The sequence below is a fragment of the Phaseolus vulgaris genome, chromosome 8, assembly GCF_000499845.2.
Source record: "Phaseolus vulgaris cultivar G19833 chromosome 8, P. vulgaris v2.0, whole genome shotgun sequence".
NCBI classification, from domain to species: domain Eukaryota; kingdom Viridiplantae; phylum Streptophyta; class Magnoliopsida; order Fabales; family Fabaceae; genus Phaseolus; species Phaseolus vulgaris.
The window spans coordinates 41533206-41549127 of record NC_023752.2 but is presented as its reverse complement, the minus strand read 5'-3'; the positions used below and the strand labels follow the sequence as shown (position 1 = coordinate 41549127).

The window sequence follows — 15922 nt, the reverse complement described above, 5'->3', positions numbered from 1 at the left end:
GACACAGGGACATTCTCCAAGGAACCCTAGACACGAGTAACAGAATAGAGGTAAACCCTAGTTTCAACCTATATAAAGGCCACTGTTCTGACTGGTTGACTCGCCTCGCCGGTTGACTCTAACGGATACTCTGGCCCTTCTATCCTTTCTTGAGAAACGTGCCTTCTTCGTCAAGAAACTTCTCACTTGCAAAGACAAAGGGGCGCTCTAGCGGCCGTTCGCACTCTGACGCTCAAGTCAGTATTAGGGAAAAGAACACCAAATGTATAAAATAGTTTCAGTCTTAAAAACTGCGTACCTTGTTAGGGTTCTTAACACCCTTTATATAGGTTGAAACTAGGGTTTACCTCTGTTCTGTTACCTTTGTCTAGGGTTCCTTGGAAAATGTCCTTGTGCGGCTATCGTGTAATCTTAGCGTATCTGGCACATGAACTTCCCTTAACTGGAGTGCAACGGATAACAGAGTGGCCGCCTAGGTACCAACTTGTGCACGTAATATCCAGCGCCGTCTGTTTCATGGGTTCCCTAAGTTTCCACGTGCCATGCATGCAACCTTCCTGGAAACCCTAATTCTAATGGGCCCTCGCGCGTCCTAGGATTATCCATGGTGTTGCGCCTTCATGCGTCGTACACCACGTGCATGGATCTCTCGTGACTTCTGCTTCCCCCATATCTCTTGTCTTTAATTGTTATCTTAACGAAACTCTAGGGCCCACCTTACGGGGCCTTCCACTACATCCTGACGACCGATGTTCGATCTTCTCCCTCTATCAGCGAGGTCCGATATCGATCTCCAACATCGGGCTTAGGGTAGCAAACTCAAAAATTGATGAACTCCTCGCGGCTACCTACCATCACCAGGTATCGGTGTGCGATGTCTGAGGTCAGCCTCTGAGTCGATGACCGAGGATTAGTCGGGACACTAGCCCCTCAGTCTCGAGCTGTAACTAGCTTTAGTGAAGAGACTAAGTGATCGCACTATGCGACCTACATGGCACTAACTAATGGGTGTGAACAGTACACTGAAGTGACATCCCATCATTCTCCGTGTAATCGTTACACACGTGTCGAGATCGATGGCTGGGACTTGTTGGCGCTTGAACTTCTTCGTGCATTGTTCAAACATTTTAACCCTTACGCTCCCACCACTGTTTCATCACTTTAGCTTGCACAAGTCTCCACTTAGCTTTCTGTGAAAAAAAAAAACGCTCTCTTCACTTTCCTTCGAAGTTCAAGTCTTCAAACGTCAATACTCGAAAGGTATGGTTTTTATTTTTCGATTGCCTTGCCACTTACAGTTTCATTGCTTGCAACATGATTATAACTGCCTGGGACTGTTTATAATTTCTACATTTCTCTATGCATTTATCTCCACTGTTCATGCTTCAAGTCTTTGTTTTCTGGGTTTCTTCCAATTTTGTCGAGTCGCGCCACCTTTCACCTCTAAAGTTTCTCCTTTCCTTTCTTTTTTAGCTTTCTTATCGAGATGACTAAACAAACAAAGAGAGTTCCCGAACCGGCTTCTCCTTCGGACTCTAACTCTGCTTCAACTTTATTGTCGTCCTCTGCTCCACCTTCTTCTTCAGTTCCCTCCCCTCCTGCCTCTTTCTACGAGTCTCTATACCGCTGGGCTCCAGAGGACCTTTTAGGGGAGACGTCCACTTTCACTACCCTTAACAGCATAGCAGCTTACAGAAAGAAACAATCATGCCACCCGTCGCACGTCTTTGGTAAAGACCATGATAAGTACGTGCGGTTAGTGGCTTGCCGCGAGGGGGAATCAGTGTGTTCTGATGAGGCCTCCAACCCCGAGGGTCCTTTCTGCTTCGTTTACTAAACCCTCTTTCGAAGACTGGGGTTTCGGTTGCCCTTCACCCCCTTCGAACGTATCTTGCTGACCGAGTTGAATGTTGCCCCCGCCCAACTTCATCCTAACAATTGGGCGTTCGTGAGAGCGTTTGCCATTCTTTGCTGCAACCTTGGTCTTACGCCGTCGGTAGATGTTTTCCTTTATTTCTTCGAGGTCAAAGACCTGGGGAAGAGGTTGTGGGTCAGTTTGAATGGCGTGGCTGGGAGAGTACTCTTGACACTCTTTCAACAATTGTACAAGGGGTTTAGAAAGAACTTTTTTAAAGTTCACTGTAATCGAAGCCAAACCTACGGAGGTTCCGGAGTCCTGAGGATCTCTCTACTCAGGAGCGAGGCGTATGTGAGCTTTTTTCTGAGTTCTCTGCCCCTCTGAGTACTTTGTTGCTGCTCAAGCGTGAGTATAGCCCCGAGGATCTCGAAACCTACATTGGTACTCCTTTGTTTTTGTGCTTCTTATTCCGTTCTAGTCTTGCTTGTATACTTGTCTAGTCTGCTTATTCCTATATTAACCTGTTTCTTTACACAGATATGGGTCTCAATAAAGATAAAAAGAAGAAATTGGCATATCTCATGGCCAAGCAAAGGGTGGCCGCCACTGGGGCGAGCCTCTCCACACCCCTAACCCCTTCGACATCGGCGGCCCCTGCTTCTCATCCTACCAATCCAGCCCCTACTGCCGTTGAGCTTAGAGGGGTAGTGGTAGAGTCGGATGACGAAGATACCTGTATCGGCCTTCAAGCGACCGAGGGTGGGCGTGATTGCGATGCCTTCTGCTTTTGTCTTAACTGGCGCCCCGACCTTCATAGACCATCCTCTCAACGCCTCCTCCCCCCTTCCAGCTGTTGCACTCGAGGGTGGGGGAGAGAGTGCCCCCGGAGGTCAAGAGACGGACTCCTCCCCGCCCCTCCCTTTGCTGCTCAAAAGGGCGCTTAGTCGTTTCTAAAGCTGCGAGGTGGAGGGCTTGGACGACAATCTCCTTCGGGAGTGCGTGGCTGAGGTTCTAGGGTCCTCCTGTTTGCCTCCAACCTGACGCTTAGCAGGACCCAAGCGTCCAAGGATCTCGAGGTCAAGATGGCGATGCTCGAGGAGGATTTTGCCGCCAGGACCAAAGTCTTTGCCAATCGTGAAACTGCTTTGTACCTGGAGCTAACCAACATTCGTCAGTCTGGAGACGGTCGAACTAGAAGCAAAGATCTTGCCTCTACGTACTCGCACGGTTGATCTAGACGACATCGTGGCCGAGCTGAAGGAAATGGTGGCTAATCTGGAGAATAGGAGCACGCAGTGCGAGATCCTCCTGGGGTAGGTTGAGGGCGAATTGGCCAAGAAAACTGAGTCCTTGGTCGGGGCAATCGAATCCCTCAGAAGGACGGAGGAGGAGCTCACTAATGATGCTGTCGCGGCCTATGGTGAGGGTTTTCAAGATGTCGTCGCTCAGTTTGCTTGCGCATATCCTGAGGTAGACCCCTCCCTTTTCGACGAGTCAAAATGCGTTGTGGATGGCCAGATTGTGCCACGGGAATGACTCTCTTTGTAATTCCATTTTGTTGTCAACCAAACTTCTTTGTATGCACACTTCATAAGTATTTATTTCTTCTAACTATTACCTCTATTCGGCTTGCTGTTTGTTTGTTCTTGAGGTTTCATACGTGAGAGGGCGCGTACGCCTTCCTCTTCCTGATGTTGGCTACCCCAAGCGGGCGGTTACTTTCTCAATTTCACCCTTGCTGTATAGAGTCAGGGTATAGCTGAGAATCTGATACTTGAACCGCACTTTCTTTTGCCTTGGCGTATTTACGTGAGAGGGGTTTACCTAGGGAGGCCAAACTACCTCTGTTTTCTGCGTAATATCTCAAGGAAGGAGGTTCCTTTAGTTTTATCGAACCATGTTCTTCTTCGCCTAGGTGAACTTGCACCAGAGGGGCTTATTGGGAAGACCAAACTACCTCTACTTCTCTGGGCATCACTTCGAGGGAAGATGTTCTTTTATCTTAGCGAACCATACCATTCTCGAACCGGGTGAACTTTCGCAAGAGGGAGGTTTCCTCGGGGAACCATACTACTTCCGCTCTTGACTATCACCATAAGGGAGAGGTTCGTTTATTTCTACGAACCGTACTATTCTCGGGCTTGGTGAACTTATGCAAGAGGGAGGTCCACTCGGGGAACCATACTACTTCCGCTCTTGACTTTATCACTACAAGGGAGAGGTTCGTTAACTTTGCAATGTACTTTTAACTGAATAACTTTTATTCAGGTTACCTCGTTAAAAAACCCTTTTAAGGGAAAAAGAGTGTCCCCATAAACGTGCACAAGTGCAAGATTTAACTAATGTAAAACTTCATATTGGTTGCATTCCAAGTGCGAGGAATCGCGCCACCTTCTAATGTCTCGAGTCTATATGCTCCCTTCCCAAGGGCCTCCGTTATTCTGAAAGGACCGGTCCACTTGGGACATAACTTGTTTTCTAACTGGTACGGGTGGGCCTTCCTCATCACTAGGTCGGCGACCTGAAACTGCCGAGGTTTTAGCTTGGAGCTGTACTTGTACTCCACCCTCCTTTTCAAGGCTTCAAATTTAATCTTTGCTTCTTCCCTCACTTCATCCAGTAGGTCCAAGTTCACCTTTCTTTCCTCGTTTGACTCCTCCAACACGAAGTTCTGGAAACGTGGTGAGTTCTCCTGGATTTCTATTGGGATCATAACATCCAAACCATACGCCAAATTAAATGGCGTTTCCTTGGTTGTGGACTAAGGGGTAGTGTGGTAGGCCTACATGATTCTAGGAACTTCTTCTACCAAGGTCCCTTTGGCTTTTTCCAACCTTCTTTTCAAGCCTATGAGCAGAACTGGGTTGGCCGACTCGACCTGTCTGTTCGTCTGGGGTGTTCTACTGATGCAAATACTTGCTTTATCCCCAACTCTGTACACAACTTGCCCAATTGCTGGCTTGCGAACTGGGTACCATTATCAGATACTAACCTCTTCGGGATTCCGAAACGGCACACTATGTTTTTCCGCACGAAGTGCTGGACCTTCTACTGGTTTGGCTTCGATCCACTTCGTGAAGTACTCTATGGAAACCACAAGGTACTTCATCTGCCGTACTGTCAAAGGGAAGGGCCCCAGAATATCGATTCCCCATGTATGGAATAACCATGGGCTGTATATCGATCTCAACTCTTCTGGGGGCGCGTTGTGCCAATCAACATGTTGTTGGCACTGCTTGCATCATTGGGCATATCTCGTGCAGTCCTCCCTCATGGTTGGCCAGTAATAACCTGCATGAATGGCTTTTGACGAGAGAGATCGGCCGCCGATGTGGCTACCGCATATTCCTTCGTGTAGCTCTGCCATGATGCGCATGCATTGCTCACCATCCACACATACCATTATGGGATGGGTGAATCCGTGCCTGAATAACTTTCCATCAATTATGGTGTACTTGCTTGAATTTTTCTTTATTTTCCGGGCTTCTGCGAGATCTAACGGGAGTATTCCATCGGCCAGGTAACACTGGTACGATGTCATCCAAGTTTCTCCTACTTCGATCTGGTGAACCTGTGGCACTATCTCTCCAGCAACCGGATACCTGCTTATTCTGGGCATTTTCATCGTCTCCTGCGTTAACTTCCGATGTGTCAACGTGCTGGATTTCTGCCTTTTTGTTCGTGGTTGTTCGAGGTGTCTTCAGGGTTTCTTGAATCACCGTCCTCTGCCTGCCCGGTTGCTTGAACCGGCGAGTTTTGCAAGCAAGTCAGCTCGGACATTTTGTTCTCTGGGTACATGGACTAACTCGAACACGTCGAATGATTCTTTCAGCATCTGGACGTATTCTAAATATGCGGCCATCTGAGGGTCTTTAGCTTGGTACTCCCCCGTGACCTGTCCTGTAACTAACAAAGAATCACTTTTTGCCAACAACCCCCTCGCTCCCATTTCCTTTGCCAGCAACATTCCCGTGATCCGGGCCTCGTACTCCGCTTGGTTGTTGTTGGCTTTGAAAGCGAAACGGAGGGCCTGCTCGATTAGCAACCCATCCAGACCCTCCAAAATGACACTTGCTCCACTACCCTGTTAGTTTGAGGAACCGTCTACTGAGAGTACCCACTTGAAATCCGCCCCTTCTTGATGGGTAGCTCCTGAGGAGAGTTCTACTACGAAGTCGGCATAGATCTGACCCTTGATGGGGCCCCTGGGTTCATAATTTATGTCGAATTCAGATAGTTCCACCGCCCATCACGCCATCATTCCCGCCACATCTGGTTTCTGCAAGACTTTGCATATTCGAAGGTCCGTCATTACCATCACGGTGAAACTCTGGAAATAGTGGCAGAGCCTTCTTGCTGAGAATACTACTGCTAGGGCCACCTTTTCCAAGGCCTAGTATCTTACCTCGGGCCCCTGCAACACCTTACTGACGAAGTAGATTGGTCTTTGTACTTGGTCCTGCTCCTGCAACATCTTTTCTGTAACTGAAAAATATAAGCGGAGTGGGGTACTTAGCTCGGGCTTGCACAATACTGGAGGGTTGGCCAGGTACCTCTTCAATTTTACGAATGCCTCCTCACATTCACGGGTCCAGACGAACTTGTTGTTCCTTCTCAGGCACTGGAAATAAGGGTGACCCTTCTCCCCTCCCGCCGATACGAACCAGGGCAGAGCGGCCATGCGCCCTGTCAACTGCTGCACTTCTTTCACCGAGATCAGGCTTCTCATATTTATTATGGCAGCACACTTCTCGGGGTTTGCCTCGATTCCTTGTTTAGTGAGCAAAAAACCCAGGAATTTCCCTGCCTCTACTCCAAACACGCACTTTTCCGGGTTCAACTTTAGCCTGTATTTTGCTATTGTAGTGAATAATTCTTCCATGTCAGTTGCATGTTGTTCCCTTTGCTGGGTGGTGACCACCATGTCATCTACATACGTTTGGACCTTCTGCCCCAATATTGGTGCTAGTACCCTGTCCATTATCCATTGGTAGGTGGCCCTTGCATTCTTTATCCCAAAGGGTATGGCTTTATAGCAATCACAAGATGATTCGGTCATGAATGCCGTCTTGCACTCATCCCTGGGGTGCATCATGATCTGGTTGTAGCCGGAGAAAGCATCTAGGAAGCTGAGCAACCTGCACCCAGAGGTACTATTTGCCAAGGCATCGATGCTGGGCAGTGGGTAAGAATCTTTTGGGCAAGCTTTGTTGAGATCTGTGAAGTCGACACACATTTTCCACTTCCCATTCGCTTTCTTTACTAGCACCATGCTGGCCAGCCATTCAGGGTACTGGATTTACCTGATGTGGCTAGCCTTCAATAGTTTCTCTGTATCCTCCCAGATGACCTGACGCTTCTCTTCGTTGAACTTTCGTCTTCTCTGGCAGACAGGCCGGACGCTGGGGTCCATAGTGAGGCGATGACATAGGAAATCGGGGTCAATGTCGGGCATGTCAACGGTGGACCACGCGAAGGCGTCGAGGTGTCGTGCTATGACACCGAAGATTTGATCCTGCGACTCTTTGCTCAGAGATTGCCAAAGTTTAAACGTCTTCCCTCTGATCTCTCTTTCCACCACACCTCTGGCAGGCTCGGGCCGGTTTTCTCGGATGATCTCTTCTCGGGTCACTCCGTCTTCCCTTGGTGGTCTGGTCGTGACAGAGAATATTCCTCCTTTTGTCTTGAGGCTGTTTTTGTAACACTTCTTAGCCTCTCCTTGGTCGGACGCAATGGTGATTACTGCTCCCTCGAGGGAGGGCAATTTCACTTTCATGTGCTTCGTGGAGGGAATCAAGGTTGGTCTTCCCAATAGTATGTTGTAAGTCGAGGGTGCATCGACGACAAGATACCTAATACTAGTAGTGTGCGAAGACAGGTTGTTTGTGAATGTGGTACTTAGTTCGATATACTCATGAACTTCCACCTCGTTTCCTGCAAAGCCATACAAACGTTTGGTGTAAGGCTTTAATTCGTCCGTGGACTACCGGAAGCGGTTGAAGGTTGTCAAGAACATAACATCGACCGAACTTCCTTGATCTATAAGGACATGGCACACCCTTCTCCTGGCGGCGACTAGAGAAATTACCACTAGATCATTATCGTGAGGTATGACATCTTGGATGTCCGTTATCGTGAAAACGAGGTCGACGTCGGGAACAAGATTTGCCTGTAGTACCTCTACTGTCTTCACCCCTTATGCGTATTATTTTTGCTGGGAGGCGGCCCATTCCCCTTCTGAAAACCCTCTTGAGAATAGGCGCCTCGTGCCCCTGATCCGCTCCCGTAGCCACCAATGTCTGATTGTCCGTTGCTTCTTGTAGGTAATCCTTCAGGAAACCACTCTTTACTAACTCGTCTAATTGATGCGCCAAGGCCAGGCAATTTCGTATGTGGTGGCCATTCGCTTGATGGAATTCGCACCAAGCGTTCTTGTTGGGCCCCAGTCTTCGCTGGTACCTTCAATTTTGCCGCTATGTTAGGGATGACGATCAACTCCTTGAGCTCCACTCAGAAGTTATGCTTTGGGGGAGGATCTCTTCTCGTGCATGCCCCCCTCTCGGCCCACTCGTAGGGTTTTTCTGCCCCCTTCTTCTCCACTGTTGCTTTGTGGACTCTCATAGGCTGAGGTCGGGTGGTTGCTCGCGGTTGGACAGGGGTGACGAGGCCTTGCTTTTGCGTTACTCGATCATTTGCGGTAATGTGTGCTAATGCTCAGCGTCGAATCTCTGTGAACGTCTTCGGGTAGACCCTGAGCAATGATTCGCTGAAGGGCCCAGGTAGCATTCCCTTCACAAAGGCATGAACTATCATGGCTTCACCAGTGGGCTTCAAGCAGACCACTTGAATCCCGAACCTCTTCAGGTAGTCCTTCATGGATTCCCCCTGGTACTGCTTGACATCAAAAACATCGTAAGAAAGCTGGGCAGGGGCCTTGTTTACAAAGTATTGTTCCCTGAACAGTGTGCAAACTGATCAAAACTAGTGATATGTCCGTCGGGGAGGCTGAGGAACCATTCTAGTGTCGTGCCTGATAGGGTGCTCATCAACATCTTACAGTAGACGGCGTCAGATCCCCCGGTGAGCATCATTTGGGTGTGGAATGCTGTAAGATGGGCTTTTGGGTCCTCTACTCCTGTGAAGGAGACTTTCGTACCTAGAGACTTTGTCGGTAACACGACATTCATGATCGCTCGCAAGAATGGCATGGGACGTGCCCTAAGTGGTACTGGTGGTGCACGTTCGTCTGCCGCGCGTTCCTCTACCTGTTGTAAGTCCCTTCGCAGTTCCTCATTGGCTCTACGTAATTCTGCGTTGTCCGCTTGGGAAGCTGCTACTTCTGCTTGGAGAGCGCACATCGTATCCAAGACCTGCTGCGTGGTCACATTATCTCCCCGGGGGGTGCCCTTCCTGCGGATCCAGCAGCTGCTTGTCTTGTACTTCTCATATTGCTGGTTAAGACTCCTTACTTAACTATGAGTGGGACCTTGTTTTAACGGGCCCCACGGTGGGCGCCAAATGTTCTGACCGGTTGACTCGCCTCGCCGGCTGATTCCAACGGCTACTCTGGCCCTTCTATCCTTTCTTGAGAAACATGCCTTCTCCGTCAAGAAACTTCTCACCTGCAAAGACAAAGGGGCACCCTAGCGGCCGTTCGCACTCCAACGCTCAAGTCAGTATTAGGGCAAAGAACACCAAATGTATAAAATAGTTTCAGTCTTAAAAACTGCGTACCTTGCTAGGGTTCTTAACACCCTTTATATAGGTTGAAACTAGGGTTTACCTCTGTTTTGTTACCCTTGTCTAGAGTTCCTTGGAGAATGTCCTTGTGTCGCTATCGTGTAATCTTAGCGTATCTGGCACATGAACTTCCCTTAACTGGAGTGCAACGGATAACAAAGTGGGCGCCTAGGTACCAACTTGTGCACGTAATATTCAGCGCCGTCTGTTTCGTGGGTGCCCTAAGTGTCCACGTGTCATGCATGCAACCTTCTTGGAAACCCTAATTCTAATGGGCCCTCGCACGTCCTAGGATTATCCATGGTGTTGTGCCTTCATGCGTCGTACACCACGTGCATGGATCTCTCGTGACTTCGGCTTCCCCATATCTCTTGTCTTTAATTGTTATCTTAATGAAACTCTAAGGCCCACCTTACAGGGCCTTCCACTGCATCCTGACGGCCGATGTCCGATCTTCTCCCTCTACTGGCGAGGTCCGATATCGATCTCCAACATCGGGCTTAGGGTAGCAAACTCAAAGACTGACCAACTCCTGGGTATGTGTCTGGGGCCCACTCCTCGCGACTCCCTACCATCACCAGGTATCGATGCGCGATGTCTGAGGTCAGCCTCTGAGTCGATGACCGAGGACTAGTCGGGACAGACACTAAGAACCCTAGCAAGGTACACTGTTTCTAAGACTGAAACTACTTTATACACTTACTGTTTCTTTGCGCTAGTACTGACTTGAGCATCGGAGTGCAAACGACCGCCAAGGCGCCCTTTGTTTTTGCATGTGAGAGATTCTTCAACCAAGGAAGTTTGATTCTCAGGCGGAGACAGGCGGACCAGAGACAACCGTTCGAGTTAACCGGCGAGCGAGTTAACCGGCGAGAACATGAATGAATAAAATTTAACCACCACTGAGCGAGTTAATCTGTTTTATACAATTAACCTAAACATAATATATTTTCATAATAAAATAAAATCATGTATAAAGTTATAATCATTCATTCATTTCATTGAAAATTAAAGCACACATAATAGTGTTCAAAAGTTTATATAGGAGTTCTAAATTCGAGGACAAATTCTTTTGAACTTGGGGAGCATGATACAAACTGACAGATGACTAAGGACACGACAAGAACTTTCCAAAAGGGTCAGTCATCTCAATATACAAAGCAGGGCCCCACCAAACCCCGAGAAAGCATCAATAGAAGAAGAAGCTATAAACCAGAGCACCTAAAGTTCTTCCTGCTAGTCTTTTTAAATGATTACAAATATGTTGTAAATAATTGGGCTCACTTTGGGGGTCCAAATAGAAAATATAGGCTAGAATAAGGTACATTTAGCATAATAGAGGGTGTGCGTAGCATTTTACCTTGTTCCTAGCCCATTTGAAGGCATTTTCACCTAGTTGCTAGAAGGACAAGCCTAGGATGCGGGATTGACTTAGTCAAACCCTAAGGCTGCCCATTTTTCCCCTTTTCCCATCTTACCCCTTTAGCTTGTTCTCCAAGGCTCCTTCACCTATAAATAGAAGGCCTACCTAGTGTATTTTACAAGTTGATGTTCTTTGAGTAAGTGTAGTTTGGTTTGAAATCTTTCACTTGAAGCTCATCCAATCCACAAGGAGACTTGGTTAAGGAAAGAAATATTTTCATGGAGTGGTTTGAGTGTATTTCTTTGCCTATTGCCGCAAGCTTTCTTATGTTTTATTGACTAACAAGTTTTCTTTAATTGTTTTCTCTTTGTGTTTTGTGTTTCTTTGTTATCATGGCTAATATTTCTAGTGGACAATCTTCTAAGCCTCATTCACCTCAAAAAGCATATTTAATTGGTGAATTAAAGGATGTCAAACTAACAAATGCACAAAAGGATGAGGTGATAAGACAAATGGAGGCAAGGCTCCAAAGATTGGAAATGGATCATGAAGATATGCATCAAAACCGAGAGAAAAGACCTCATTATCATCATAGGAATTCTTCACGGTCTTCTCAAAGTTCTTATGCACATCATGAAGAAACTGAATGGAGGAGGCACAACCACTATGAAGAAAGACGCCCAAATGTGGCTAAGCGTTATTTGCCTTTTGTAAAATTACCTAGTTTTAGTGGTGAGGGGGATCCTAATGTGTATTTGGGATGAGAGGCCAAAGTTGAGCAAATCTTTCAAGTACATGAGGTCCTAGAAGACCAAAGGGTTAGGTTAGCTTATTTAGAGTTCATGGACTATGCCATGCAATGGTGGCAAAAAACTCTTATGGACATTGGGTTAAACAAGAGGCTGCCCGTGGTCTCTTGGGATGATTTAAAAGCATGTATGCGCGCTAGATTTGTTCCTCCACACTTTAGGAAATACCTTTTGTTGAAGCTCCAAAGGCTTCATCAAGGCACGCTTAGTGTGGATGGTTATTTTAAAGAACTTGACACACTTTTAATCAAAGTTGATATGAATGAAAGTGATGAAGCTAAAATGGCTAGTTTTGTTAGTAGTCTTAGAAGGGAAATCCAAGATGTAGTAGAGCTTCATGAGTATTCTTCTTTAGAAACTTTGGTTTACCTTGCCATCAAGGTAGAATATCAAATTGCAAGGAAAATTTCTTTTAAAAATTCTCATAATGATGGCTACTACAACTCTTCTTGGAAAAACAAAAATAAATCCTTTTCAAAGTATCCTTCTAAAGACTCTACTTTAAGTCACCAACTAAATCGTCTATTAAAAAGGGCTTTAAATGCTTAGGCTATGGTTTAGGGTTTAGGGTTTAGGGTTCATATAACTTCTAATTGCCCTTCAAAGCGAAATATGATGATACATGATGGGGTGGTTGTGAGTGAGCATAGTTCAGATTCTTCTAGATCTTCCACACCTCCTAGGTCTCCAAGTGATTATGATAGTGAAATTCCACATGAAGGTGACCTATTAGTAGTGAGACGATTACTTGGACAAGTTTTGAAACCCTTTGATGAAAGTCAAAGAGAAAATATTTTTCATACAAGATGTCTCATTAATGATAGGTTATGTTCCTTAATAGTGGATGGAGGAAGTTGTGCTAATGTGGCAAGCACAAGAATAGTAGATAAGCTTGGTTTGTCTACTATCTTTCATGCAAAGCCCTACAAACTACAATGGTTAAGTGAGGTTGGGGAAATAATAGTTAACAAACAAGTCCTCATTGCTTTCTCCATTGGTAAATATAAAGATGAGGTCTTGTGTGATGTTGTCCCAATGGAAGCAACTCATGTTCTTTTGGGTAGGCCATGGCAATTTGAAAGAAAAGTTTTTCGTGATGGCTTTACCAACAAAATTTATTTTAACTTCCATGGCATAAGGTCATACTTAAGTCTCTCTCTCCAAAGGAAGTCCATGAGGACTAAATTAAAATGAAGGAAAAGAAACAAAAAGAAAATGATAAAAAAAGTTCCAAGAGAAGCCTTCTCATGTCCACACAACAAGTCAAAAAGGTAATAGTTGCTCAAGAGCCTATTTTTTATCTATTCCTGGGATCATTGATTGTGAGTCGGCTAAGGATAGTTCCACATGTTTGGATAATTTTGTAAAGAAATATGAAGATGTGTTTCAAGATCCTCCTAAAGGCTTACCACCTCTAAGAGGGATTGAACACCAAATAGACTTCATGCCCGGGGTTTCTTTCCCAAATTGTCTAGCATATAGGACCAATCCCAAAGAGGCCAAAGAAATTCAACAACAAGTTGAGGGTTTAATAACTATGGGGTGGGTACAAGATAGCATGAGTCCATGTGTTATGCCTGTCATACTTGTCCCTAAAAGGATGGGACATGGAGGATGTGTACGGATTGTCGCACTATAAATAACATTACCATCAAGTATAGGCATCCCATTCCTAGATTAGACGACTTGTTGGATGAATTACATGGGTCTAAAATATTTTCCAAAATTGATCTTAAGAGTGGTTACAATCAAATTCGTATTAAAAAGGGTGATGAATGGAAAACCGCTTTTAAGACCAAATTTGGTTTATATGAGTGGTTAGTCATGCCTTTTGGTTTAACTAATGCTCCTAGTACCTTCATGCGACTCATGCATCATGTATTAAGAGCATTCATTGGCAAGTTTGTTGTAGTTTACTTTGATGATATTCTTATATATAGCTTGTCTTTAGAAGAACATGAGTCACATGTTAGGCATGTCTTAGAAACCCTTAGGAAGGAGAAGTTTTATGCTAACCATGCTAAATGTTTCTTTGCATTAGATCATATAGACTTCGTAGGGTTTGTTGTAAGTTATAAAGGGGTGCATGTTGATCAAACAAAGGTTGCAGCAATTCAACATTGGCCAACACCCACCAATGTTAATGAGGTATGAAGCTTTCATGGACTTGCTAGTTTTTATAGGCGGTTTGTGAAAGATTTTAGTACCATTGCCGCACCTTTAAATGCCATAGTAAAGAAGGATGTGATTTTTAAGTGGGGACAAGAGCAAGAAAATGCTTTTATAACTTTGAAAGAAAAATTGACTAAAGCCCCCATGTTAGCCCTTCCTAACTTTGCAAAGACATTTGAAATAGAGTGTGATGCCTCCAATATAGGCATTGAGGTTGTCCTTCTTCAAGAGGGTCACCCCATAGCTTATTTTAGTGAGAAACTCAAAGGGAGTCATATCAATTACTCCACTTGTGATAAAGAACTTTATGGTCTTGTTCGAGCTTTGCAAAATTGTAAACATTATCTTTTTCCAAAGGAATTTGTGATCCATAGTGATCACGAGTCCCTAAAATATTTGAAAAGTCAAAGCAAGCTTAATAAGAGACTTGTTAAGTGGGTGGAGTTTATTGAGCAATTTCCTTATGTGATCAAACATAAACAAGGTAAAATTAATGTGATTGTCGATGCTCTTTCAAGAATATATACCTTGTTAAATGTTTTGGATGTTCAATATTTAGGACTTGATCACATAAAGGAACTCTATCATGACGATCTTGATTTTTCTCTAATCTATCAAGAGTGTTCCAAAGGAGGACACAAAGACTTTTTCTTACACATTGGATTTCTTTTTTAAGGGAAAAAGACTTTGTGTTCCCCAAGGATCTATATGACAATCTCTTGTTAGAGAGGCTAATGAGGGCGGACTTATGTGACATTTTGGGGTATCTAAGACTTTAGAAACATTGCATGAACATTTCTTTTGGCCTCACACGCGAAAATCCATACATAGCTTTTGTGATAAATTTATAGCATGTAGGAAGGCTAAATCTAAAGTCCATCCCCATGGTTTATATACCCCTCTTCCTATCCCAACAATGCCTTGGGTTGATATTTCTATGGATTTCATCTTAGGACTACCCAAGACATCGAAGGGTAAGGATTCCATCTTTATGGTAGTGGACCATTTTTCTAAGATGGCTAATTTTATTCCATGCCACAAAGTTGATGATGCTTGTTATATTGCAAATCTCTTCTTTAAGGAAGTTGTTTATGGGCTTCCTAGAAGTATAGTATCCGACAGGGATTCCAAGTTCTTAAGCCACTTTTGGAGGACCTTATGGGGCAAACTTGACACAAAACTTTTATTTTCTACTACTTGCCATCCCCAAACTGATGGTCAAACTAAGGTGGTTAATAGAACTTTGGGTCAAATGTTAAGATGCTTTATTTCCGGGAACCCAAGGGTTTGGGAGAATTTACTACCTCATGTTGAGTTTGCATATAATAGAGTAGTAAATTCTACCATTGACCATTCTCCTTTTGAGGTTGTTTATGGGTTCAATCCCTTTACACCTCTAGATCTTCTTCCAATTCCTGTACTTGATGAGGTTTTATGCAAGGATGGTTTTGAAAAGGCTTCTTTTATTAAAGACTTGCATACCCACATCAAGTTGTAAATTGAGAAGAAGGTTGGCAAGTATGCTGAATTTTCCAATCAAAGGCGCAATGCATTAATCTTTGAACCCGGCGATTAGGTTTGGCTACATTTGAGAAAGGATAGATTTCCTTCTCAAAGGGGGTCCAAACTTATGCCTCGTGGTGATGGCCCTTTTCAAGTCATCAAGAGGATTAATGATAATGCCTATGAGTTAGATATGCCTGATACATACTTTGGTAGTAAATCTTTTAATATCACTTATCTAACACATTTTTCAGCAAGTTTTCAAAATTCGTGGACGAATTCTCTCCAACCCGGGGAGTGTGATGAGAATAAAAAAGATTCTATTAATAGGAGGAATGGACAAGGGCCAAAACATTTAAAGTTCTTCTTATTAGTCTTTTCAAAAGATGAGGCCCAAGCCCAAGAAGCCCAAGCCCAAGCCATGAGGAGAAAGGCCAAGCATTAATAAATGAGCATCAATGGATGTCTCTTTTTGTA

At 44.8% G+C, this 15922-nt stretch overlaps 1 protein-coding gene across 1 annotated transcript; it reads left to right on the top strand.

The window, feature by feature from the left end:
- Positions 1-11803: 11803 nt before the first annotated feature.
- Positions 11804-15440, top strand: LOC137825160 (uncharacterized). The gene is made up of 6 exons (XM_068630833.1): positions 11804-12151; positions 12332-12491; positions 12612-12767; positions 13812-13918; positions 14027-14276; positions 14794-15440. Exons 1-6 carry the CDS (start codon positions 11804-11806, stop codon positions 15438-15440), a joined length of 1668 nt encoding a protein of 555 aa, XP_068486934.1.
- The last annotated feature ends 482 nt before the right edge of the window (positions 15441-15922 follow it).